The 26739-nt window shown below is 44.5% G+C and overlaps 1 protein-coding gene across 8 annotated transcripts in view; it reads left to right on the top strand.

Annotated features, from left to right (window-relative positions):
• The window catches only part of LOC120900172 (semaphorin-1A), a 199566-nt gene that overhangs the window by 22470 nt on the left and 150357 nt on the right, over positions 1-26739 (top strand). For 4 of the 8 annotated variants that reach the window (XM_040306827.1, XM_040306821.1, XM_040306828.1 and 1 more), the window contains exons 2-3: positions 11377-11403; positions 11865-12729. In XM_040306827.1, the coding sequence (XP_040162761.1) occupies positions 12555-12729 (175 nt within the window). In that variant the 5' untranslated portion in view covers positions 11377-11403; positions 11865-12554. The other 4 variants (XM_040306823.1, XM_040306826.1, XM_040306825.1 and 1 more) reach the window with 4 other exon arrangements.

Genomic DNA, 26739 nt, shown 5'->3' with positions numbered 1-26739 from the left:
CGACGTTCTAGGGCTAGGTTGCAGCCCACCACCCCCATTGCCACCCGTGGAATGGCATCCGCCCGGCAGTTCGCGGGCGCGTGAGAACGCATGCAGCCGCGCGCCGTTCAGTTAGCGAACTTATTTATGGCCATAGTTTCGTGTTCTGGTTGTTTAATTTTAATTGGATTCCGGCCGGCGCGTCCGCTCGCGGATTGGCCAGCGGCCGGACTCCGTTGGTGTTGTGTTGTGTTGTGTTGGTTGGATGGTTGGTGTTGGTGCGCTGGAGGCTGGCCACAAACCGCAAGGGCAACATATTATCGCATCCCCTCATCCGCCGTCGCTGTTTTTCTTCTGCCAGCTAGACGGGAGTGCGTCTGGGATCAGCTCTGCTGCACGTGTGATACGCGATTCATCTGTGGACACGATCGAATTCTATTTGGATGATCTGTTGTTTTTGTTACATTTTTCAATATTGTAGTATCTTGTGATTGATTTTAAATTATTTTTGCTATTTTGCATCAAATTAATCTTCTTTTCGTTTTTTCACCTAATTTTTTTGTAAAACAATTTTACTTTATTCTATTTTTCCCCCTTTTTCTATAATTATATTTTTTAAAAGCCTTTCAATGAGCATATCGACAATCCGTCGGATCTTTTCGCTGGCCCATTTTTGCAAATGAACGTGGCAATTTATCAAAATGATCGCTTCGCTGGCGCTCTTGCCCCATAATATACTAATTGAAAGCCATTCTGTTTCATTGGGACGACGTTTTATCATGGTCGAATCACTTAACTTTAGTTTCATCTCGTCTTGTGATCGATGATCCCCCCATCACTGAAGGTTGATGATGATTAACGGCGCCTTAACTGGCTGTTTAACCCTGTCCACCATATCACCAGAGTCTAGAGGTGGGGTCACTGGGTAAAATTGAACATTTCGATTAGCTTCTCGTGTTTTTCGAATTTGTTCTTATTTTGGTGAGATTTTTAGCGTGGTTTATTTGGAGACCTTTTTTCTCATTTTTAATTCTTTTAATTCGCGATGATTTTTTTTTCAAGCACGTGTTAGTACAGGATTTTTATTTCAAAGTATCGATGGATAGTGATTTTTTTATTTTCTTCTGTTCTTATATTCTTTCTTGAAGTTCTTCCTTTTTTTGTCTTCGATCTGGAAACCCTTTTTTTGGTTTCTATGATATGTAACTTTCATCGTCTTGCTGAAATACGTCATTTATCGTTATATTATTTTCTTATATTCTCTTCATTTTATCTAAAAATATTCAAATCAACTCATCAAAATTGTCATCAAAATTTGCCTCTAAGGTATCAATTTTTGACAGTGCGCATTATTTTTTGCTTCTAATGCATCTATTTTTGTCTGCAAGTCATCATTTTTTTACTCTTGTAGGAATCATGACAATTTTACAAGGTATCAGAGCAGATATTTGACAATTGTAATTTTAAATTACATAAAAAATACAAAAACCTTATAATTTGATAGTTTTTTGAGAAAACAATTATTAAATTTTATAAAGTGTGTAAAGCCATTATTTACACCAAAATTGGTGTCTTGGAGTCTTGGAGATGGGGTCTTACATATTAAAATTAGTGTCTTGAAGTCAAAATTATGTAAGTTAGAATCAAAATTTAGCGACAACGACTGTATTTATAAATCATTTATTTCTTAAACATTTTACTTTGTATATTGTCAAAAAAAAAAATCCAGTTTATTTATTTTACACATTTTTCGCTGTATTGAAACGTGATTTTTGCCAGCTGGTTTAACGATAATGATGCATTTGACACTCTCTTGGTTGCAGTAAACCAACCTTCCTCTGTAAGACACTACCTTACGCGACCCGCTTTTGCATATTCCGACCCTTTGCTTCCGACGAAAACAAGCCGCTCTCCCAGCAGCAGCAGCCCTTAACATGACAACCCTTCAGCACACATCCACCTTTGGCCGGGAGGGAGTTCTCGTTAGTCGTTAGTCTATGGCAATGCAATTCTACGACTGCCACCGTTTCCTAAACGGGGAATGGGAAGCAAAAACAAAAAAAAGGGCATGCAATGACGGGGCGTATGTGTGCAGTTGGAATGTGTGTTTGCATGTTTGGCAAGGGAGGGAGTGTGGTGTCGCTTTCGCTGACGTTGCGTGTGCTTCTAAGTGAGACGGATGGAAAGAGACAGAGCGTGTGAGGAATTTATTTATGTTCAAGTGATTAAAATGCTGTTGCTTTCGGGGGAAGTGGTTTTGGCGTGGCAGCGGCGCGGCAGCAGCGGGGCGACATTCGGTCCTGCATGTGGCACTCACTGCCCTCTGTCACTGCGGTGCGGTGGCTGCTGCTGCTACCGTTTTTGGGGATGCAGTTTATTATGGTGCTGTTTCCCCCTTTTTCGGGCGTTTCGTCCAACGTGGCTGCGTGTGTTTGTACGTTTCGTAACGTGTTTTTTGAGGCCCGTGCCCGTGTAGAGAGTTCTGGCTCGCTGGCTCGGTTTTATTTGACACGAAATTAATGAGTGTTTTAATGGCGTGCAAGAACGCCACGGCACTTTTGATGGTGCTGACGATATCGAGTGGATTGTATTATTATTTCTTAGCTTTTTCCCTTGCAGGTTCGATTGACATAAACACACGAGCAACGGCGCTTTTGAACCGTGAGGCGCGAGTGTATTCGCTGCTGCTGCTGGGTGCCTCAGCGACTCAGGAAAAGGGAAAAATCTGCGCACACTGTCATGTTGGAGTGTGGGGCTGAAAAATGAGCATAAAATGTTGTAACACAGAGGAAACGAACTTGATAAATGTTCGCGTTTTCAGTCGCGTTCTTCAGCTTCCTAGTCGCGTTGGGGGTTTATTTTAGCTGTTTCCTGTTTTCCGTGCGCTGCTCTACCTCTTGTTCGACCGGGGTTTTGGGTAGAGTAACGCACTCACACACACACCCAGTAATGTTAGGGCCAAATTTGACGCGCTCGCTTTTAATTGGGTTAATTTGGATGAAACATGCAACACACATCGGGTCGGGGTGGTGTGCCACACTGGTTTCGCCCGGCTAGCGGCAACCGAAAACGCGCCAAACGCAGCTCTTTCCCTCTCTTGATTAGAGCGGGCAGGGGCAGGGAGGGGTTAGACCTGTAATTTACTAACTTATTTTGTACACGCGTGGCACGTTTTAATGGGGCCACTGGGTGGAATTTATCCATTTGGGAAAATAGATGACATTAGCGGTAGCGGTCGGGAAGAGAGAGAGCGCGAGGTAATGTACGTGAAAAACCATTATTCGCATATCCTCACCCGGTTTGTTGGTTTTTTTAAGTGAAGCGCACCGTGGTGAGATATAATTTATGAGGCAGCGCCATCAAAACGCGGCATCGTGAGTAGAGCAGCGCGTCTTTTACGAATGTTGCGGATCGAGAAAATGCTTTCTAACACATTGTCCTGGTTAAATGAAAATGAAGCTTACCGAAAGAGGAAATTTTAGCATTCTTTTCCCAACATGCGTTGGCTCGGTTTGTGCTTTGATCTTTGTTTCGCGTTAGAATTTGCTTGACTTGTAAAATGTACTAAATTAAATTCAGTCGACGCATTGACTAAGTTGAAGGTTTGTGAGCATGCGTGAAGAGTTATGAAGAGTTGGTAAATAGTTGGCTCCCGTAAAAGACACAATGAAGCATTTATCAGGTCTTAATTAAGAAATTAAACGTGAAAGTGTTGCCACGATATTTCCGGCTCGTACCGATTTGACATACACAATATTTTAAAAAACAACGAGCTGTCATGTCAAGCACCTCGAATGAATAGATAGAGCTGTTGAAAGAAGTAAAGAGGCGATAGAAAAAAAAAAACCCAAAAATGAAACAGTCTGATGATCGAAATTATAGCCAATTATGGGGAAGTTTGCTGAAGGTCGCTTAGCAAGATCTAGTAGGGTCAAGAAAGCACAGCTGATCGAGATTAAGCGCCTTCAAGCAGTTGCAAATCTACCTGAAAGACAATTACAAAAGGTTACTTAAAATGAAGATTTTTATCAGTCGTCACGACACAGAGTGAAATGAAACGAAATGAGTCTGTCTGATAGTTGATAGTTTGATGATAGAATGAATGTACAGCTACATGGGCAGCGTAAAATTCCATTATTTCTTTAATTTCCTGCAATTAATCAAAATACGATCAAATCTCATAGAATGATCAGTTAATTTTTTGTGTTTTTTTCCAAATTAATTGCAGAAATAATGGAAGCATTAATTTTGAAGAAATCAGTTAGGCTGTAAAATTCAAATAAATATGTTTCTGCCAATTTGAGGTATTTTAACGGTGGTAATGAACATCCTTTTGCCATATAATACCGAGACAAGTTTATAATTGTATGCATTTATGTATATAAAGTAGCCTAGTGCTCAATTCTTTTTAGCACAATTCGAGAATATTTTTTTGCGGAGAGGTCTGTGAAGTTTTGATACTTAAAGATCATAAAGAGCTGCAAAGCCTCTTTGAAAAAAAAAAAATGGGATAACCTGAAATCTAAATAAAGAAATATCAGAAGGTATATTTAAAATGATTTTTCAGATTATGGACCAGGTCGCATTGTAGCATTGACCAATAAAGGTCACATTCAGTGCTGCAAAATGTCATAAAGCATCACGAGATGTTGAACAACAACATGTCCGTGTTAGTTTAATGCTCAATGCTGATAATCAATAAAAATGCGTGATGAGATGATCAGAGGTGATACTCAAACAGTTGTTGCGACCATCACATGCTTGGTGTCATCATCGCAGCAGAGCTCGTGACCGTGATATGTTTTTCGTTTCAGTCAGAATTTGTCATGAATATGTCATAGACATTTTGACGAACTGATTACAGTAAAAAAAGTCATGACATAGATGGTCGCAAAGATGTCACGAGGCATGTATTGGTCACACCAATAGTTTTGAGTATCACCTCTGATCAACACAATTGAGTACGTGACGCTGACATAGATTTTTTTTTATGATATTGACAGGGACATTTTGATGCACTGGTCGCATTGTTTTAAATGTCATCAAATTTAAACCAACAATGCTCTTTACTGCTTAGGTGGATCAAATAATTTAAAATTTTATAACATTTTTATAAAGAAGTTTTCATTCCGAAGCTCCAATAAAGTCCTTTAAACCCTCTCCTGACTATTCCGACACTGAATTTTTCGAATCTTTACGACACGACAATACGACACTCGCTCCGTAAGTCGGTGCCACAAAATCCCAATTAGCACATTGGTGCTGGAAACGTATTTCCTCCTATCTGATCTGCCACACTCAAATTCCATCGCGCACACCGCACACACCGAAATCTAATCGAGCCCATTTCAAAGCGTCTCTCGTTTGCTATACAAATGTATTGCACTGCTTTGAAAACGGTGCAAAAAAGAGAGAATCATTTCAGCGTTTGAAACTGTAAGCCATTTCCATTCGCTAAGCTTTCGTCGCTGGAAAACGGCCTACCTTTCGCAGCTTTATTGCTAAGCAATTGCTCTCTGTGTACGCCTGTACGATGAAGTGAACACAAACACACACACACACCAAAAACCCCATAATTGTATACGGGACTGGGTGTGGGTGGTTGCGGCTTAATCTCTTTGTCCCGTGTGCCTATCAGAATGGATGTATCTGGGGGGGAGGAAATACCCGATGATGGGGAGGGAGTTGTGGAAAGAAGCGAGCGGGAATCCTTTCGTTTTTTGATGAGCCACCGGGAGAAGTTCGAGTTCGAGAAGCTCGAAATACGGCGGTAATTCGCATGCGGGAAGGACGGGTGAGAGGACCCTATGAAAGGATTTTCCTCCCTCTGTTGTGGGAGAAAAGTGCTCACAGGATCGTGGCGCAGAGTAGTCCAGCAAACGAGGGGTACACACTTATCGTTCAAGCACAAAGCCGGGAGTGCGTTTTGGACTGGGTCCCCTTCACTCGTTTCACTCCACTCCGCCCGAAAGCGGGACGCGAAAAGTGTACGCAAATGGGAAATGAAATGCTCGGGGCAAACATAATTTTCGACTGCCGAGAGCCGCAAGCCTTTAAGACAAAGCGCGCAAGAGCATAGCGACTTTCTCGTCGGCGGATCTCGGTTCTTTGGCAGCATTAGGGAAAACACAGAGGCTGTATTATTGAAGAGTGGCGAGAGGGCCACTCTGCGGGCATTGGGGATTGGGAGGAGATGATTGCGTCGGATTTTGCCGAGCAGAACGTTCTAGTGAACGTTCTAGAGGTCCCCTCCCTCCCTTAGAATGGGTTGAGTTTGTGTGTGTGTGAGTGCGGCTTTTTTGTTTGGCTGGAAAACTGTTTGTGCAGAAGTTGGTTTGAACGCATGTTTGAGCACATTTTCACAGCCCGCCGTCGGCATTGGTACCACCAACAAATCCTTCAGTCCCAGCATCCAGTGTGCTCTTTTCTGGGGTCTGTTGTTTTGCCTAGTTTGCTGTACCGTTTGCTTCCTTTTTTGCCCTTCATTTAGCACAAGCGAACTAAACACAAAGCTTTAGGACCGAACGGGAGACGATTTTGCATGTTTTTTTTTTGACTCGAGCTCCATGTGCCACATAAGGATATGCGCAGTAGCGAAGAAAATCAAATAAAGAACCTCCCGAAAACCAAAGCTAAAAGGACACCACCACCACCCACTTTCAGTTCAAAGAGGGACTCGATGGGGGCCACGGGTTTTGGTCGGTCCAACCAAACAAAGAGCGACAGAGGGGTGGAATAAATGTGCCGAATCCAAATCACCCGGCAGTGTCGTTTGTTAGTGTGTGCGAGCGTTTAGAAAGAAATCGTCGTATCCTTCTTTACCATGCCCCGCGCTGCAAACCGTGGAAGAGAAAGTGAAGACAACATTTTGGGACCGGCGTGAGGAGTCTACGGAATTGAAAAATCGGTGAGAGCCTAAAGGACGTTTTTAGTGAGAGAAAGTCCCCAAAAAGAGAAAGAGAAAATGAGAGCAAATTCGAGCGATTTCTAAATGGTGTTAGTGTGGTGTATGTTGTTTTGTTTCGGTGGGCAACTCTTCCCCAAATAGAGAGACGACGACAATGGAATAGAGAGAATGAGAGCCTGTTTTGGGAACGTGGCCATACACCACGAAACTTAATCGCAATCAGTTGGAATGCTCAGATCAGATGGAAGTGAGGACGATAAACCTCCAAATCCTTTTCCATAAAGGAAGATACCACTTTTCCGGCTTTTCCTCTTTTTTTTTGGGATAGCATTCAAATAACCACAGCGTATTGGTGGGTGAAGATGAAGAGCCTCTCTGGATGGTGGAGTGTTCTTAAGATTCGAAACAAAGACGACAAGTCCAGGGGGAAGGCTAGAGACAAACATGAACGAAATAAAAGTCGTTTTCGCTATTGAGACACTATTGATGTGCTCTCTATAGCGTACCTACGACTTCGATCCGACTCCGACTATTGTTAGTTCGATTCCGACTCTGGCAAAATAGGAACCAACTAGTTCCATCCGGAGTCGTAGTCGTTCAGAGTCGTTCGGAGTCGCCCCGAGTCGTCCGGAGACATCCGTAGTTATTCGGAGTCATCTGCAATCAGCCGGAGTCATTCGGAGTCGTCTAGAGTTGATCGGAGTCAGTCGGAGTCAACTGGAAGACTCCAGCGAGTTTATGGAAGACTCTGGACGACTCCGAACGGCTCCTACCCGGAAGACTACGACTCTGGATGACTTCGGACAATTCCGAACGACTCCGAATGACTCCGGACCACTCCTGACGGCTCCAGACGACTACGGACCACTCCGGACGACTCCGTATAATGCTGGGCACCGTATAACACCTGCCTTCCGGAGTTGGTTCCGAAATTATCGGAGTTGGACCGGAGTCGACTTCGTATCTTTGCCAACCCACCCATCACTAAATTGATACACGGGACACGGCTTTTTCTCCGTGGTTCGTTTGCTGATCCGTTGGATTTGGTTGGAGGTGTTTGATATTAGATGCCGAAGCGAACGCCGATATTATTGCAGATGAAGTTGTGAGTCGATGTCATAATCTCAAGACTCCATCGAGCGCCTTTTTTGCTGTATGTTGTGAAGAGTTTTGAATATAAATGTTCTCGCTTAAACAAAGCGTGTATTATCAACACAGATCCGATTGCGTGCTGGAATGTTTGTCGACAGACGGATACCGTGTACCGTGTCTCATGCGGAACACTCTCGCCGCACAAAACAAAAGCTCAGATGGTGAGAGTGGAAAAAACTGAGTTCCTCTCTGAACAGCCGAACCACGTGTTCTCGAGCCGTATCGATTGGAATCGGGTATCCGGCATCCTCCTCCTCTCCCTCGATTTGTGCAGGATCTGCCGGAGCAAGAAAACAAGTCTGCGCACCGTTCACAGTACTCCATCCGTCAAGCATTCCGAAGAGAGGAAGTGTATATGTGTGTGTGTGTGTGTACGTACTTCAGCATCAAAGAGAGGCCTTTTTCACTTTGAAGGCTGTTTGCAACTGCAACGAGTTCAATGCACTTCAGCTCGATCGTTCGCAATTGCAAATGCGTTCGTTTTTGTGCGAGTTTTCATGTTTTATTCTCCCTTCGAGTGGGTGTGTGTGTGTGAGTTTGCGTCTCAGGGTAACACACCCGGGGTAATTTGATAGGGAAATAATTGCTGCACGATGTTAAATTGCAAATTCCTTGTCCCGGTGCAGTCGGTGCAATTTGCCCCATTGCTGATTGGAACGGCACAGAGCGGTGTCGTTCCGTGTGTGCTTGAATGGGTTCGATCCCGGTGTCTAATGTCCTTGTTTGATCGGAATTCACATTCTGGGTAGGGTGGCTTGGTGCTCCTGGTGTATGTTAATCCGAACATAATGACGAAAAGGTTAAACACTGGCGTTTTGTTTCTATTTCCACTTGAAGCACAACACCTAGCGAAGGGAGGGAACTGCCGCTTGAAGGATATCCGCTTGGAGGAAGGGATCGTTTGTAATCAAAACCGGGGCGAAACAAATTGAACCGGCGCTTTTCACCCCCCAGGAGAGGCGCACCTGGTGAAATATTAATTCCCTCCGGTTTGGTAGTGTTTTAGTCGCTTGCCAATATATCAACTCACTAAAGCCCCCGCCCGCCCGCTAACAGGGGAGTTGAAGTGAACCGAATAGGCAAGAGAGGTTACCTGTATTGGTTTGGCTTCTTGCCGCCCACACCTTGAAACGCGGTGATATCTTCGATACGGCATTTTATACTGACATTTCGGACCACTCTTTCGGACCACTCTAGCCTCATACTCTCTTCTCTTTCGCTGCCTGCTTTTCCGCTGGGCGAAAGAGTTCACCACTCGGTTCCGTTTAGCAATTTTTCCTCGTTAAAGGAAGCTTGAGGAACAACTCCCAAGGTGCAATCGAACGGCCGCCTCAGAAATCCTCAGGAATGGGGTCAGTATTCCACTGGCAGACATCGGAAAGTCATTGTGGTGTTCTATGGTCTCAACCATCCCTCTCTCTCTCTCGGCTCTGTTTCATCAACTGCCGGGTGCGGGGATGCCACCGGTACCCCGGTGTGCATGAATTTATTACTATGAAATGTCGTCCAAATATGCCGATCGTAAATCAAGGTTTACCGACAGGGCGGATATAACACAAACACCTTGAGCGCCCCTTGTGCGCTCCCTGTATACCCTCCTGTCCTCCTTGTTTGGCTGCTCAGCTACCCGGATCTCGTTAGGATCTGCTGTGTTGTTTTGCTGTGCGTTGTCTATTTATTGTTGCGTCTCTCGTTATTCTTGCAAAAACACATCCTTTTAATACCGGCTTTCGGAAACAATGTGTGTGTGGTGTGGTGGATTCCCTTGCGAGAGGTACAGGAAGAGGATGGCTTGGCACCCGGTTTTGTCAAGTGAGGATGGTGTTCCGAATTAAATAACAGAACTGTTAAGGTGTCCAAACCTTTTGGTGCTCTGCTATGTCATGCTGAAGAGGATATGAGCTATTTTTAGCTGTGGAGGAAAACATTTCGTGTTGTGGTGTGTGAATCAAAGTCTTAGAGAAATGTGATACAATGAAGGGGATCTGTTTTTTTTTATTATCTGTTTATTGAAAAAATCCTTGTGGTTGAGGTGTTTGATTTCTTGTCTTTCTTTTGAGTGATGCAACTAAGGATGATGTTTGTGCCAAACGTTTATAAGAGATGCATACAGAATGGCTACATGATTTGCATTGTCAAAATGATTAATCGTTGATTGTTGTCTTGTTGTGTCTTTCAGAGGTTTTCCATGGGTTCTCATATTTTGGGACAGTTTCTTGACTCATACTTACGGGAAGTGAAACTCCTAGGCGAAGATGGTTGAAGTCATTTTTTCCAATATAATCGATTTAATCGTCGATTGATTTTATCAATAATATCAACTCTTGGATTTGATTTTAGTGCTCTTTTTTGGATATTTTTTGGAACAAATATGTTTTAAATCTTTCAGCTGTTATCAAGTTGGTTTATGTGATGTATTCTATTCAAACTCATTATATCTTGCTGTTAGGGCGACTCGATTCGATGGTATATTCGATAGATGTGTAGGCTCCTACAAAGCCGTATGGTATCGATTCTCAACCAGATCGTTCTCCCCAGTAGTGGCTTTCTGGCTATAAATTGTATTAAGAAGCATCGAAAATCTCTTATAGACGAAGCATGTCTCGTAGTTCGTTATGCCAAAAAGTTAAGAAGAAAAAGAGGAAGAAGAAGATATCTTGAGTTAATCATCATAAAAAACATATAATGCCAATGGCCTTTAAAAATGGTGTTGTGTTAGAAGTTGGATTTTTTCACTCTTTTGCTACACTAGGCTTGACAGGAGGCTAGGCAGGTTGTACATTGACGACTGTTTTAATTATTTACCATGTAATATCGAACGCTTACTGTTTTAGCAGGAATACATACACCCAAAATTGCCAAACACGAATATGTTTGTTTATTAACGCTTTTGTTTATGTTTGGTTGAGATTTGTCGGTTGGTTTGGGATATTCTGGATCTTTTGCCTGTCTTGCTTTAAGATCAATGATATTTTGGTTTAAGACACTGCAAAATTAAGCGGCTTTTTGGTTTATTTCAAAAGTGCTTAAACCTCAAATGTCCCTAGACAACTTCAATTAATGTTCGCACTTTACAAAATGAGACTACAAAACCAATACGCCCGAAGTAAACATTTGTTTGTGCTTTCAAACCTTTTCACGCCCAATTATAAATAGCGTCCGCCACCTGCATCAAACAACCAGTGCTTGCGATAGGTCTTGTTTAGAATCGAGTTTTGTTTATGCTTTCGTTTTTGTACACAAATCAGTTCGGTTTTTGTACACAAACCCATCCAACGCAGATCGCTTCCAACCAGAGCTCCTCTAATCGATGTCCCTCTCTCTCTTTTCTCTTGCAGATTATTCTCTTCGGTACGCCGCGCAAAGTGCGTAACGAACGCGGTGGAGATTTAAATCCTGGGAGCTGCCGGGAAAGAGCGGCCGTAAATAGAGAGGCGAAAGTTTGCTCCTCTTTGGGTAGTGGGGATTAAGAGCCGGACACGTGTGCCGGCAATCGGCAATCGGCGGTATCTATTATTTATGGCAGCGAAGAGACGGGCCAAACAATAAACACGGGCCGTTGCGTGCATGCGCTCCTTCTAGCGGATTGGAACTTCTATCGCCTTTTCTATGAGGATTTCAATGTAAACAAATAAATAATCGGACAAGATCCGGTGCCACGATCCTGGGTCGTTGTGCTGGGGTCTATTTTTTCGCATCGAACGTGTGCGTTGGTACAAAAAAAGAACTTTTAAGCCTTAAGGCATTGGCTAGACAGAGTGAATACATTGTGAAGGTGTTGTGTTAAATTTTGGCGTAAAATTAATCGTTTCTTTTTTACTTGTAGGTAGTCCAGTGCCGTGAGAGTGCCGTGTTGTGTGTAAGCGCGTGCGCCGTGTCTGCTGTTGATCGTGAAATTTAGCCTTCCGTGCACTGCTGTGAAGCAAAGGTCGCAAAGGGAGGGTGGCTTCTGGGGGGCTAGTGAGCTAAAGGCTAAGGGCAGTGGAAGCAAAAAGGGCCGGAAGATTTGCAAGCGCTTGCAATGTTGCCACGGCTTGAAGCGCCCAAGTGTTCCGGAGCCGCATGGATCGATCAAGCCACCACTGGCCTGCTGCTGCACCGTCACCACGGCGAGTCTTGGTGAGCGGGCGTGACGACGCCAGTCTCTTAGAGCGTGCTAAAACTCCGTACGTCGTGTGTGCGTTGTGTCCTGTGTGTATAGTGGATGAAAATTAAGCAAAAAGAAGAAGAAGAAAAAAAAAAGAAAATAAGCCGCAATAATATTTCCTTTTCTTTCGGTGGGAGTTTGTTTCTGCGTGGCAAAATTTAAAAAAAATAAGAAATCGAGTGTTGTTGTGTGCGAAGCGCGCAGTGTCGATTGCGTGTGCATTTTTGTGCAATTTGTGGGCAAGAAATTGCGTGTGCGTGTGTTTGTTTGAAATTGTTCGGGTTAGTGCGTGTGTGTATTGGGCTTGTGGCAAAAAGTGTGTTTGTGATAAATACGAATAGGAGCAACAGCATCAGCAGCAGCAGCAAGATGTCAGCCGAATCGATACAATCATCAGCGGCCCATGGGCGGCAGGGGCGTCGGTCGGTTCCAGTTGCCCGCGGAGGCCCGCTGTTGGTCGGCTACCTCCTGGCGACGGTGTTCGTCGTCGGTACCCTATGTGCCTGGCAGGAGAACGTTCGACCGAAGCTCTACGTCACGCTAGGTAAGTTGTCCGGGCGAAGGCAATTGCTAAATTCGCAGTGCTCTTCGCTAACGCGTTCGTTCTTGGAACGCCATCGTCCTTTGCCAATCCCAGCTGTGCGCGTCTCAATATCCGGCCCCGAGTGTCATTAAACTTTATTGCCCTGCTCTATCTCTTTTTGGGCTGCTGGGTCGTCGTCTGCTGGCGTCTCGGCGTTGTTCTGGACACGACAAGTGCAAATCTAATTTTAAGCACGTCGAGAGAGAGAGAGAGAGCTGGCGGTGGTAACGAGACAAATTTCCAGCCACACGATGCGTTCACAGTGGGTGTGTGTGTCTGATGGCGCTTTGGTAGTGTGCAACGGAACTGGCATTGCCAGGATGAGTGTCAGAGTTCATCCAATAAGTGGAAAACTCGTGGAATCAAATGCCTTTGCGCACCGAGTTTTGCTTACTCTTTTAATTAACATTGTAACGAATTAGCTCTCGTTTGGGTGTGTGTGTGTTTGGGTCGTTCATTCGTGTCTTTCCTTTCGGGAGGGAAGTGCCTTTGAACATTCTTCCTCACCAAGACTGAATGTAGTCTTGCTCTAGAGAGGGTTTGAATGCAAAGTTAAGGTCTAACATAGTTTCGGCAGCCACGACGCCAACTTCATGCACGGCTGGGGGCACATGTGTCGGACGGCTTCGGAAGCGCGTTTTTCTGGACCATCGTCTGAAGCGGGAGAAGGCGGGAGGTTTTTCTCCCGGCTGTGCAAACAACATATGGAAAGCGTAATTATTTTTATGTCCACAGTCAGACGGAAATGGGTTTCGGGGAGCAGCGGGTGTGAAGGCGGGACGTGTAACTTTAAATAGATCACAACGTGCGCGCTACATGATGGATGATGGACGAGAACGGGGAAGAGGGCTGGAGGGCGTACGGTGGCCAGTAGTGTGTCGTACCGCCGCATCGTCTGGACCGATGCGAGATAGAGCATACACATTTAAACTCTTGGCTTAGCTTGGGTGCTTCTTGTTCTCTCCGTCTCTCTTTTTGCCTGTGTCGTCTTCCAACGGGTGCCAACTGCCTCGTTTGGTGGCGGACATACGGTTCCCGTTTTTGTGGACACGCTCTGTCTGCGACGAACCATGCCGCACTACCGCACATCTCTTGGCTGTTTGTTTTCTCTCTCTCTCTCTCTCTCTCTCTCTCTCTCTCTTTCGTCTGGCACCGAAGGCAAATGTAAACAACAATGAGACAGCACTTGTAACATGTAACATATTGCCCGCTTATTAAAACTGCTCCTTCCTCCTCCGTTCCCCGTTCCGTCCGTGTGACCCCTGTCGCAAATGTTTGCCGAGGCCTGTGGGTGAAAAAAGAAGAGAGAGAAAAAAACGCACCTTACCAGGATGAGCGAGATAGTGTGAGTGGAATAGAAGTGCAATGTGTAGTGTTGCAAGCTGCAGAAGAGTGGAGAGGTTATGTGTAAGTGGCAGTAGGAACTTGTGGTAACTGCCACATGCACCGCTTTGCCTTTATTTTGGGGCACTGCAGGCGGGGTTTCTTAGTTTTCGGCAACGAGGGAGGACATAATCGTTCCTTTGTGTGTGTTTGATGTAACCACTCTCTGCTCCTTTCGCCCCCTTCCTTCCCTTTGAGACGCAATGTGTGCAGCGAATGACATGTGCCGTTGGGCGTGGGTTGAATTGAATGAGCGCAAGATTGTTGTTTCCGCTTGAGTAGCTTTGCTGTGAATGAGATGATTCTTATGCTGTTTTTTGTTATTAAATGTTGGAATATAATTGTTTTCAAACCGGAAATTACACATTTAGGATTGAGGCAGGGAACAGGAAATTGATCTTTTAGAATTGATTAGAATAGCATGTGAGCGTAAGACGAACTTCGTTAGTGAATTGTATAATGTTTCTTGGGACGGTCACGTGGTACAACCAATTCTTCCATACGCAAGGCTGATTCTTCTGCTTGAGGTAAACAAAATGCGGTACCGTCAGCCAAGCCCATTTGTGGCTAAAGTACATCTAACCGACAGCAGTTTTTAAGTGCTTAATGAGAAGAAAAATCTGTGGTTTTATGTATCGTAATCTCGCTGTCGTATTTAAAACTTTTGACATAAAAATATTGAAAAAAGAACATTTCAAACAAGAACTGAATGATTTTCAACACGACTTAAGCTAAATTGAGTTCAAACAGTTCTTTTTTATGTGTTGAACATCATGTGTTGAAACTGAAAGTTCATTTTGAAGTAATTAAACCATTTGACAGCTGTTGAAAAACATCTTGGATGCGGTGAATAATTAGGTGCACATTCGAAAGAGACTTGGGACACCCCTGTATGATGAAAATGAAATATCAGAGTGACGCGAAATAACTTCTTGCACGTATTGAAAAACAATGTTTACCTTCGGAAGTGACGTGGAAATTCTGATATCTGGATTCATTTTTATGAAGGAATCGGTGCATGAGCGCATGGTGATTGTATTTTATTATAAACAATAGTAAACTAATTTCATTTATAGCTTTAGCGATTCAAGCTGTCGGAAACCTAAACAGATCAGTTTATCTTTGAATATGCTTCACACGGTTTTAGAGCATTAGAGATTACAATCTGTGCTACTAAGACAATGAAGAAGAAGAAGAAGCCTTAGGGATGTCACTCAAACAAAAATAACACCATTAAATGCGAAATTATATGCGTCTCATTCAATTGAATTCTTAAAGGGTAAAAGGTATCCTAGCATTTCAGAAGAAGTCCCAGACGACGGTATTTTGTTGGTTAATGTTAGGTATTAAAATAGGTAACTTAAATAATAGAGGAAACCCAGAAAGCTTAAACATATCTCGACAATTGTAATGGATGTAAAATTGTCCCTCGAAACCCAGACACTCTCCGCGTGATGGCGCGTGCGCTAATCTTATCCAATGAATTATGGCGACAAGCTTATATAAAATTCCAGCTCTTTGGAAGCCCTTCGCATATGCCCTTTTTTGCGCCAGCAGCTGATGGCATTCGGGGCGAGCTTGTGTGTGTATGTGTGTGAAGCTGTAGCCATAAATTGTCGCTTATATCGCTCAATCCGGCGATAGATGCGTGTCTTATCTGTCTTTTAATGCTCTAAGACAACTGTTAAATTATCGTGCCCCGCAGTGCTTGGGATCACAGCTCTCGATCTCACCGTCCACGCAAGCCTAGGTATTTTTGTCTTTGCCAAGCCTTTGAGGAAGTCTGAAATAGTTACAGCGTAGGTTACAGCCGTATATTTTATTCAAATCCGCTTTGGTGCAGGTTGTAGTGTCCCCCGGTTAGATCAAGTTGCTATTAAAATATGTTAAATAACTACGCCCTCGAGCGGGTTTGATAGCGACCGCGAGTTTGAGGTTTGATTAAATCATTTACATGATTATTAGTTTTTTCCTTATAAAAAAAAGAGCTGTTCTTGTTTTTGGACAAACCTCTTCGCTTGCCAAAAACACGACGCAAACAGTCAACGATACTAAACCGAGTTTTAATGGCCTGGACTCTACTTATTCGGGGGCATCTTATCCCGTAATGTCCATTTCGCTTGTTACTACACCAGTGAGACACTGCTGCTGCCGGCGGTGGCTGGCTTGCCTGACTGCGTACCGTAAACCATAAAACCAACATAACCTCAATTTGTCACCAGCCCTTCGTTTCCTAGTTCCTGGTGCTGCCGTTGCTGTCAAAACTGTCGTCAAATGCGAATGCGTCACGAGTAACTCAGTTAGGACTCGGGTCTCGGGGTTTGGGTTAGGTTTCGGTATTCCTCAGGGATTGGAAGTGTATTTGTCTGTGTTTGTGTGGTGCATGTCCAAGCGAAGGTGTTGCGCGGGACAAGCTTTGCTCGACAAGCTATAAATTAATTTTGGTATTTCTCATTAACGCTATCAGCATGTAATCAGAGCACATTAGGCAAACAATTTTATTACGCCTCCTCGCTCTTTCCTGTTTGGAGACCGGACACGGGTAACTTCACAACGCCAAGTGGCCGCCAAACCAACTTTAATGCTGCTTATGAAAACCCACCCATTTAGTATATCGTGTTAAAACGGTCACCCGAACCCCCCCCCATTCCTTTTCCCCGCCCTCTAGTACTGGGGAGAATTTTCCCAGTTCTGTGGTTTGTGTCGTGTTGTGCACTCGGTTCCGCGGTCTCCTTTTGTGTGTCTTCTCTCTTGCAGCCTTTTTTGGTTGTTGTGGGGCGGTGCGTTTTTACGATGCGTTTAGGAATTTTCTGTCCTCCTCCCCCTCCTTCGACATGTTTAATTTTATAATTTCATATACAATCGCCGGCAAAGGAGCGCACGCGGCACTATCTGACGCAGAAGATAGCGCCATGCGTTTGTGCGCGCAGGAATGATGGCTTTCCTCTGATTTGCTTGCTTGTTTCGTGTATGGGTGATAAAGAAAATGCCGCCTCCTGTCTGTCCTTTTCCTTTTGGATAAAACAAGGCGCAAAGGGAGCAAGGGCTGTTTTACGGGACCTGCGGGTGGTGGTTATTTTTGCGGATACAGGGGTTATCAGTGCCAAGACTTTTCACTGCCAACAGGAGCTGTGGGAGTGATAGAGAAAGAGAGAGAGAGAGAGAGAGAGTTGATGTAGGAAAGAGACAAGGGGAGAGTGAAATTGGAGCAAACCTTCCTTGCCACCGCGGTGTGTACGGTTGGGGGGCGAAAGGGAAACGGCTTTTCCACCACAAATCTCTTGAAGCATTTCAGGGCAGCTGGTGTGCCAGTGTGCATCTGAAGGCTCTCTCCCGTTCGGTTGGTGGGTGGGTAGAGAGGCATTTTTACGACCTCCCAATCTCACCCACACCTTCCACCACCTAGGCGAGAGGGAGGTAAAAGGGCGGATGGAACCTCGCGCGCGCACACACACATTACTTGTAGGCTTTCGTTTGCTGACGTGTGGCTTTTTTTATGCGTTCACGGTTCAGAGGGTTCGCCTTCTTGTGCTCAGTGGCTTTTTTTTTTTTTGGTGGAACCGACCCCACGGCCATCCAGTCAGCCACCGTGTGATAATTTTCTCAGTTTTATTGCATTGTGTTTCTTGTTGTGTTTTTTGTTGTTGTTGTTATTGGTTTCTTGATACATACGAAGAATTGGGGGAGCACCTAGAAGACGCTTTATGCTGGTATGTGGCCTTTTTCATTCTCTCTCCCACTCGTCGAACCTCATCGTCGCGCCTATTGCACGGTACGTAATGCTTTGCCGAAAGCATACGCCGCCACATTACTGTGTGCCGCCGCTGTGCGGCGCTAAGGATTTGTTGCTCCAGAAAATGGTACCTTATTCGTTGTTTTCTTTGTGCGTGTGTGAAGCTTGCTGAGCCTGCCGTGCCGTGTCGGGGAAGGAAAATGTTTCAATTGCTAAGACACCGAGCAGCAGCAGCACAGTCGTTTATTAGAAATTTGCCGTTTTTCGCCTGCCCTTTATGATGCGTGCACTTGTGTTTGAGGGGGAAGGTGCGCCTCCGGGGGACGTCGTGTTGTAGCGCGTGCCTCAGATGGGAAGCATATTCTCGGTCGCGTGTGTAAGTCAGTGGATGGAAATATTTTACAGCATTTTTTGTGTGTGCGTATGCGTTTTTTTCTCTGTTCAGTCCGGAGAATTGTCCAAGGAGTTGAGTTGTCGGCCGGTTTGGCAAAATTGAAGTACACCGAAAAGGGTCAATCCCAGAGAGCAGCTTTAAGAATTCATTTTCATTGCTCATACACACACACACACACAACGAGAGGCTGAGGCGATGCCTGTAGGTGTAGTGTATCCGCTGCTGTGGTGCCCTTCACAACAACCTTTCCACCATCGACGGGAGAAGAACGGAGGCAGCTGTGGTGGAGGTGAAGCATTTGAACGCCTCCTCCTCCGGTTCCGGCCAGCGGAAAGTTAGGCGAGCGTGAAATTATTTACGTTTTCGCACTGCAACACAACACAAAAAAGAAACATCGTTATACGTTGTGTAAGATTTCCTGAAGCTGTGGACTCGAAAGCTGGAGAAAACAGGTGCTTTTTCGCGTGTGGATACGACCTCGCCTCGGTCCCGAAGCAAACCAGAAAAAGGGGGATGCTGTCGCTTCGGGGTAAGCGTTTGTAAAATGAGCCAACGCCGCCCAATCGCTCTAGCCCTTGTTCAGGTATGTGTGTGTGTGGGGGGGTGTACGCGTTGAGAGAGCTTTTTGTGAGCGGACCCAAGGTCATGATATGGGGTGGAATGGAAAACCGTTTTTGGGGGGTGGAAATTGTTTCTTTGAATTGTTGTTGCATATTTTGTGCGTACATCGAACCAGCGGAGGTGCTTTTTTGTGGAAAAGAAAACAGAGAGAGATAGAGAGTGAGAGTTTCGGGTGGCCCATCTGTTGTAGTCAGAAATGTACGCAGAAAAACTTATCAAAAGAAGCAACTTCGCAGGTATTTACAGAGCAAACCGGTAAAATGAAGCAACAGGAGCAATTTCTCAAGCACTTCAAGTGGAAAGAAGACTTGCGCTTTGTTGAAACTGCTGGAATAGATGTTTAAATCTTAATGGGAAGCTGAGCAATAAAATGTGAAGATGATTAAGCTTTTACCAATTAGCTGATGAAATCGAATCGAATGTAAATTGCTTGAGCGTAATGAAGCATTCCGGTCTGTTTGTTAAGAATTTATTTTCATGGAAATTAATCGGATTCATGTCTACTATCTACACAGTGGACGCAGTGAATGAATCCTTCAAACAAAATTTTGAGCCTGTTAAAATTAAATATTTATCGACCAGGATTAAATATTTCTATCTAAAAACATCATAAAGCATGAGGTCTATGTTATTCTTCTTCTTGGCGACCTACGTCCTACGTATATATTACCAGCTTGTACAGGCTTTCGAAGCTTTTTAGCAAGCACCACGCGCAGCTGGATAATAAGTCCTTGCTACCTTGAGGAGACGGTCAATACAAAGGTTGAACCCACGATGGACATGTTGTTAAGTCGAGCGAGTTGTCCACTGTACCGCGGGAGTGCGTAGATGCAATCTTTGAAGATTCATGAATCTTTGGCGATTCATGAATTTTTGTAGATTTGAGACTCATGATTTTTTGGAGATTCGTCCTGAGTCGTTCGGAGTCGTCCGGAGTCATCCGGAGTCGCCTGGATTCGACCGGATTCGTCCAGAGCCGTCCGGATTTATCCGGAGTTGTCCGGAGTTGTCCGGAGTTGTCCGGAGTTGTCCGGAGTTGTCCGGAGTCGTCCGGAGTCGTCTGGAGTCGTCCGGAGTCTTCTGGAATCAGAATCTTCCGGAGTCGTCTGGAGTTGTCTGGAGTTGTCTGGAGTTGTCTGGAGTTGTCTGGAGTTGTCTGGAGTTGTCTGGAGTTGTCTGGAGTTGTCTGGAGTTGTCTGGAGTTGTCTGGAGTTGTCTGGAGTTGTCTGGAGTTGTCTGGAGTTGTCTGGAGTTGTCTGGAGTTGTCTGGAGTTGTCTGGAGTTGTCTGGAGTTGTCTGGAGTTGTCTGGAATCGTCTGGAGTCGTCTGGAGTCGTCCAGAGTCGCACAGAGCCGTCCGGAGTTTTCCGGAGTTGTCCGGAGTTGTCCGGAGTCGTCCGGAGTCGTCTGGAATCAGAATCTTCCGGAGTCGTCCAGAGTCGTCCAGAGTCGTCCAGAGTCGTCCAGAGTCGTTCAGAGTCGTCCAGAGTCGTCCAGAGTCGTCCAGAGTCGTCCAGAGTCGTCCAGAGTCGTCCAAAGTCGTCCAAAATCGTCCAGAGTCGTCCAAAGTCGTCCAGAGTCGTCCAAAGTTGTCCAGAGTCGTCCAGAGTCATCCAAAGTCGTCCAAAGTCGTCCAGAGTCGTTCGGAGTCGTTCGGAGTCGTCCAGAGTCGTCCAGAGTCGTCCAGAGTCGTCCAAAGTCGTCCAGAATCGTTCAGAGTTGTCCAGAGTCGTCCAGAGCCGACCAGAGTCGACCAGAATCGACCAGAGTCGTCCAGAGTCGTCCAGAGTCGTCCAGAGTCGTCCAGAGTCGTCCAGAGTCGTCCAGAGTCGTCCAGAGTCGTCCAGAGTCGTCCAGAGTCGTCCAGAGTCGTCCAGAGTCGTCCAGAGTCGTCCAGAGTCGTTCGGAGTCGTTCGGAGTCGTCCGGAGTCGTATTCGTCTGGAAAGAAAATTTAACAAAACCCACTTTTTAAGAGCATGGATCAAGAGCAATGACAAAGAAATAGCTAACTAAAATTATATACCAATTTATTTAAGTATTATGAAGACATGATTCTTAATTTCAGATGCCTATAATGTATTAAATACAAACATCTACCAATAAATACACATTTTAAAACGTTAATAACACAGCTCCCAGCTACCCATGCCCGCGATCGATAAATCATTTTCAAATCAGTGAGCTAAAGAGACCAACACAAAAAAACGCACAAAGGAAACCCAACCCTGCCGCATACAGAGCGCCACTTCCAGCCCCACTTGGGAGCGGGGGGAAGAGGTGTTATTTTCTTTCTCTCCCCTTTAATTACCGTGCACTGTTTTATGCACGACAAATTAAATCTAGCCTTACTCTGGAAGGGAGGTTATTTCCAGGGGAAGCGGATCGTTGTGGCGGTGCATCCAATGATTGTTGCCGTTCCTACGATAATGGTTTTGGTTTCATTCTGGTGCGCTGGCGGAGGCGGCTGGTAGCAGCATGGTTTAGTTGGCCGTGTTTCGAGCACTTCAAAAGTTCCTTCGCTGACTGGCAAGGTGGAAACTAATGGCAAACAAACGAAACCAACCCACCCCGCCCGGCCCAGTAGCTCCCCCGGCAGCCGGTCGGGAAAGTGTCGGCGAACTGCTGGGTGGTACAGTTCAGTAAATTAATTGTTTCATTAAAATGTTACGCCCGATTTAATCGGACGCTGGTTTTACGCGCGCGCGTTACGCCATTGTGATCGGTTGATGGGCTGGATGGGTGCTGCTGGGAGTGGTGGTTATGGTGAAACATAAAAGTTATGTTGGTTGATTCTGGATGGTGTGTGTTGTGAACGGGACGTTATGTGCTGGGCAGCTTTACAAAAAGGACATGTATGTGTGTTGGGAGTGCTTTTTTGACGTTCGCTGTGTTTAAAAACTTTTCCAGTGCAAGGTTATGACATGCTTGAGGTATTGTTGTGCAGTGAACAAATATGCTGAGGCGCGTGCAATGTTTGCAGTTTTATGGCAATAATAATAATATCGTGTGCATGTGGGCTGAAACATGTAAAACCAGTTGCTTTTAATTACACTCATAATGCTTTGCATTTTAGTCATTTATGTACAATTAGATGTTGGCAATATGCCTGCAATTTTATTTTTGAACGCATTGGGATTTAACGACAAAATCTGTCAAATCACAAATAATGCAAGAATATCACACATTTATCAGAAAGGATGCCAACTGGATAAGATCATATTAGCCTAATTGGATTTTTATGTTATACTCCTCGATTTAAAGTACATCACTTTGAACTCATCCGTAGAATAATAAAATATAATAAAATAAAAAATGTATATTAACTACAATTTTAGTTGTTTCCAGTATTTCATTCGAAGGGAATCACATGACATATGAACATTACCGTACCTGTCGTGATTATTCGGCTCACAATCTATTAATTAAAAGCAGGATTCACCACATTAGAAAATGTTGCTTTGTCTAGGTTAAACTCAACTAGAATTATTTTTTCTCAATGTAGCTTCTACCTGTACACTCTCAATCCTGGGTATCCGTTCCGTACCGCATTCATTCCTCCAGCTTACCATATGCACGACGGCACACATCCATCCGGTGGTTAGGTACCACTTTTCATGTTAAACGATGTGCATACTTAGCTTAAACCTCATCTTCTGCCAGTTTCGAATGCAAAATAGTTGCAAAAAAAAATATGTTTAGAGAAAGAGAAGGAGCATATAAGAGGCAGGGAGCGCTATGAGACATTGGAACGGATGGAAACCGAACCACATTTTCCGTGCGGAAGAACAGATCGTGGAGAGTGAAGAGGTTGTCCTCTCTTTCTTCGCCGAAAACCTACCGCTGCTGCATGCTCACGATGCGGAGGGAACGTTTTGATTTGGAAAATTTGTACTCTCTTTGGGTATTGGAATTGCAACTTATACCCCCTGCCACTGCCAGCTGTGCACTTAGACGCCGGTGAAAATAAAAACACTAACAGCAGACGTTGACGTTGATGTGTAAGGTACGTCGAAAGGAACCAGAGTTTAAGACAGCTACTCGTAAACCTCCAAGCATTGAAGTTGAAACTAGAATAGTAGAAAACAGCAAAACAAAACTGCAGTGGGAAAATGGGGATCGTCATAAATATGCATGGTGTTGTTGTGGGGGGATTGCCTTGTATTTTGGCGAGTATTTTCAATATCCCGGTTGGAGTAGTCTCCGCGTGTGTGTGTGTGCGCGCGCGCTGGTGCATAAACAAATGCACACTTTATGGGCTATGGCTGAGCGGGAAAGTGTAAGGGAGTTGAGGCCGGAAATGGATGGTTGCACGAAAAATGCAAACGATGAGGTCGTGCACATGCTTTACCATTCCGTATCATCGATTGGGCTTTAATTTGTGTGAAAGGATGCATGCTTTATCAACCTTCACACACACAGTATTTGACGATGAACGTACGTTCGCAGGCATAGCGTTGTCCAGCCGTGAGATACTTTACCAAAGCTATTGTTTGGTACGATTGTTAAGCACAAACAGTTTCTTTCGCCGCGAAGCAAATGTATGCACAGAGAAGTGATTGAGATTAATCTTCACGGTGTGGTCAATGCATAATGCTCTTCATCTATTTGTGTTTGTGGTGGTGATTCTTTTTGTGGGTTATAGGGAGTTCCGAGAGAGGCGGCGAGCTTAATGCTGGTAAGCTTTTCTGTGCAATGACGAATTATACTTCAATTCACAAAGAAAATTGTAGTTAGTTTATTTGTGACAGATTTATACATTTGCATACATCATTCAGAATCTGATAATTTATGCACTTGCTGGATTTCACTAATCTTCCAATGGAATTCGAGTTGGATTTGCTAGAATTATACCAATTGTTTAGTACAGGGGTTTGCAGACCGCATTATTTCACATAACGTTGTTGAATAACGTTATTGAGAGTCATTTTGACGTTACCTGTAGAATGAGTGAAACTTTAAATCTCTTATTGATTGGAACATATTAACTGAATATATTGAAATTGTACACCTTTCTTTTATAGAATTTAGATTTTTGTCTTTTAAACGTAAATATTAAAATGGTGATTAGTTAAGTTATCGCGGGCCGCATGACAGGCTCTTGAGGGCCGTAGTTTGGTCCCCTGTATTAATAAAAGAGAACTGCTTGAATTGTGTCCGATTCCCATGAAGTATTTGAATCAAATTATTTCAATTCATTTTTCAAATTGAATAACTAAAATTTTAGCCTTTACCATAATAGTAAAATGGACATTTTTTATATATTTTTGTTCAATGCTTAATCAACTCATGAGGATTGCTATCAAGAGGATATCAACTGCTCTTAGTACATTCGGTATTCATAGTTTTCGAGCATCTGCTCGAATCCGTGGTACACAAAAAAAGCTTCCCATTTTGCTTTCAAAAACTTCTTAATTTGCTTCTCAATTGATGCGTTTCGACGTTTCGCAATTGTTTAATAGAGAATCTTTCGCCTTCCTTCGTCAAACATGAATTGAGAAGTCTGTGGCGTTTTCACGACATTTTAAGTACGCAGGTGCATCAATATATGCGTTTGCCGTTTGAAAATCACATACAATTGTATCATATTTAACCTGTCATAAGACTACAAGCCGGTCTGCAACATGCCCGTTATGGGTTCAAGTCCCGAATAAACCGTGCCTCCATACGTAGGACTGACTATCCTGCTATCGTAACAATAAGTCACTGAATGCCAAGCTCACTTCACTAGTGGGTACAGGCAGGCCTTGACCGACAGCGGTTGTTGTGCCAAAGAAGAAGATTACAAGCCAAGATTCGTGCCAGCCAAGTAACCAGCGGATGACAAAAACTGCTCGAAACATCGATTTTTTCAAGGCAGGGGAAAAGGTGCTTTTGAGAACAATATTCAAACATGAATCGTACCGTGGAAACGCCCCTAGTGTGTGGTAGTACATCACTTTCTATTTTGTATTTCGTACATAAATTAAGATTATTTTGTGATATTTCGATATGCAATCGATTTAATTTATTCACAATCGAATTCATTTGAATTGATCCTTTCGATAAATTCGAAGCAAAACTTTCAACTTTCCGGTGCAGCCAGCCTCCACCCCCCTCCCACCCCCTCCGCTCACTGTTGTTTGTGTTGTGTAGCGCAAAACAAAATTTCACCCCAAACTCACAACCTAGCAGCGGAGCAGAACAATGTCTTGGGGAATAGGCGCCATCTTTCTCCGCTTTTGCGCCTGTGGCCTTGAGCAAAGTTGTTATTTTTCTACCCATCCTCCTTCTCCCATCCGCGAGAATCAATTATTCGTCGAACTTTTTGAAAAGCCGATTTATCTAGCAGAGTGGTCTCAAGGAGATATTGCAGCAATTTGGAGCACAGAGGGCGGCGTCCGCACATCTAAACACCGTGGGGATTTTTCACGATACATTTCACTTCGTATATGCTGCGCGCCACGTGTGTTTGGAAGCTACACACAGTGTGTCAGAGTGTCTGCGCGCGCGTGTTTGTCTGTGTGTTTTTTTTTCTACTGGAATGTGCGAAGTTCCTTGGGGAAGGATAACGTTTATCTGTGTGCTTGGTTGGACAAATTTATTCGCTACACGGACGTTAGACATTCTTCTCTGCTTTGGCAGTAAGAGCAAGTTTGCTGGGAGCAGATTTTATCCGCCGGGAGAGAACGGGACGGAGGTTTTACGCTTGTTACGCTCCTCCGAACGATAAAAGTATCGAAATTAACACCATTATTGTGGCGTTAGCGGTAGAAAATTACCCATGGGAACATTAATTCTCGCTTATAGCAATATTTCATTCCGATACGATGGCACACGCGTGCCGGGGCGTAAGAGGAGAAGCAAGAACGGGCCCGAAGCGGGTAAGCCTCTGTTGTATTACATCTTTTCTTGTCTGCTCTCCGCGGCCCGTCTTCGTTCCGTTTTCCGGCTTTCCGTTCATCAATACCTGGCCGATTCGTTCTTAATGATTGGTTTCGCCAAAGTTTGTCTTTGGCGCATTGTGCTTGACCTAACGCTCCCCCTTTTGTTATCCTTGTTGCTCACCACTGTCCCTAGAGGTAGGGTGCAAGCGGGAAAGCTCTTTGTGTACTGTGTATTGTTATTTTCTCAACTCCCTTGAATAAAAACGATATGACCGAGAATCAGTATCGAGGTGTCGTCGTCGTCGTCGTGATGGAAACTCACTCCCCCCGGGGAGGAAAGAAAGAAGATCGTTTCGCCAAACAACGTTTCCATCGTTAGCGCCACAAAGTGATAGCTTTCCGTTGTTTTGAATTTGTCGAAGCGCGCAGCAAGCTTTCCCTTTTATCGCTCACCGTGCGTTCGGGGGCTAAAATCTGCGCGCGCTTTGTAAAGAATATTTCAATAATTGTACACCCAACCTGCTCCCGGTAGCGCGCGTGTAGGGGGGAAACAATCATTTCCGGGTTTAAGGAACCGCGCAGGAAAGTGGCTCCTCGGTTCCCCTCCCGACCACAGGAACATGGAAAGACATGCTTATCATTCCGGTTGTTTTATGGCCACGCTTCCGCTCGCGATAAAAGGCGCTTCCTGGGGCAGACCGACCACAGCAGAAAGGAAGGGAAAGGAAGGAAAGGTTTGTGTTGGGTAGGTTATTTATTTTTATTAGAATATCTACCACCGATGGGGGTTCGGAAGGTATGTACAACACCGGTTGGGTGTGTAAAAGAACTGAACTCCTTTTTTTGTTGCTCTTTCTTTCCTTTGAAGGCTGCCGTGTTTGGCTGGGCAAGCGTTTTCCGTTCGATTTCTCTGTGTCGATTCTCGGGTTCCAAGTTTTGTTTGCTCTGGGTGAAGGCGGGAACGCTTAGAATTTATG

Source organism: Anopheles arabiensis, chromosome 3 (assembly GCF_016920715.1).
Source record: "Anopheles arabiensis isolate DONGOLA chromosome 3, AaraD3, whole genome shotgun sequence".
NCBI lineage: Eukaryota > Metazoa > Arthropoda > Insecta > Diptera > Culicidae > Anopheles > Anopheles arabiensis.
The sequence above is the reverse complement of the archived record's forward strand: the minus strand, read 5'-3'. Positions and strand labels throughout refer to the sequence as shown.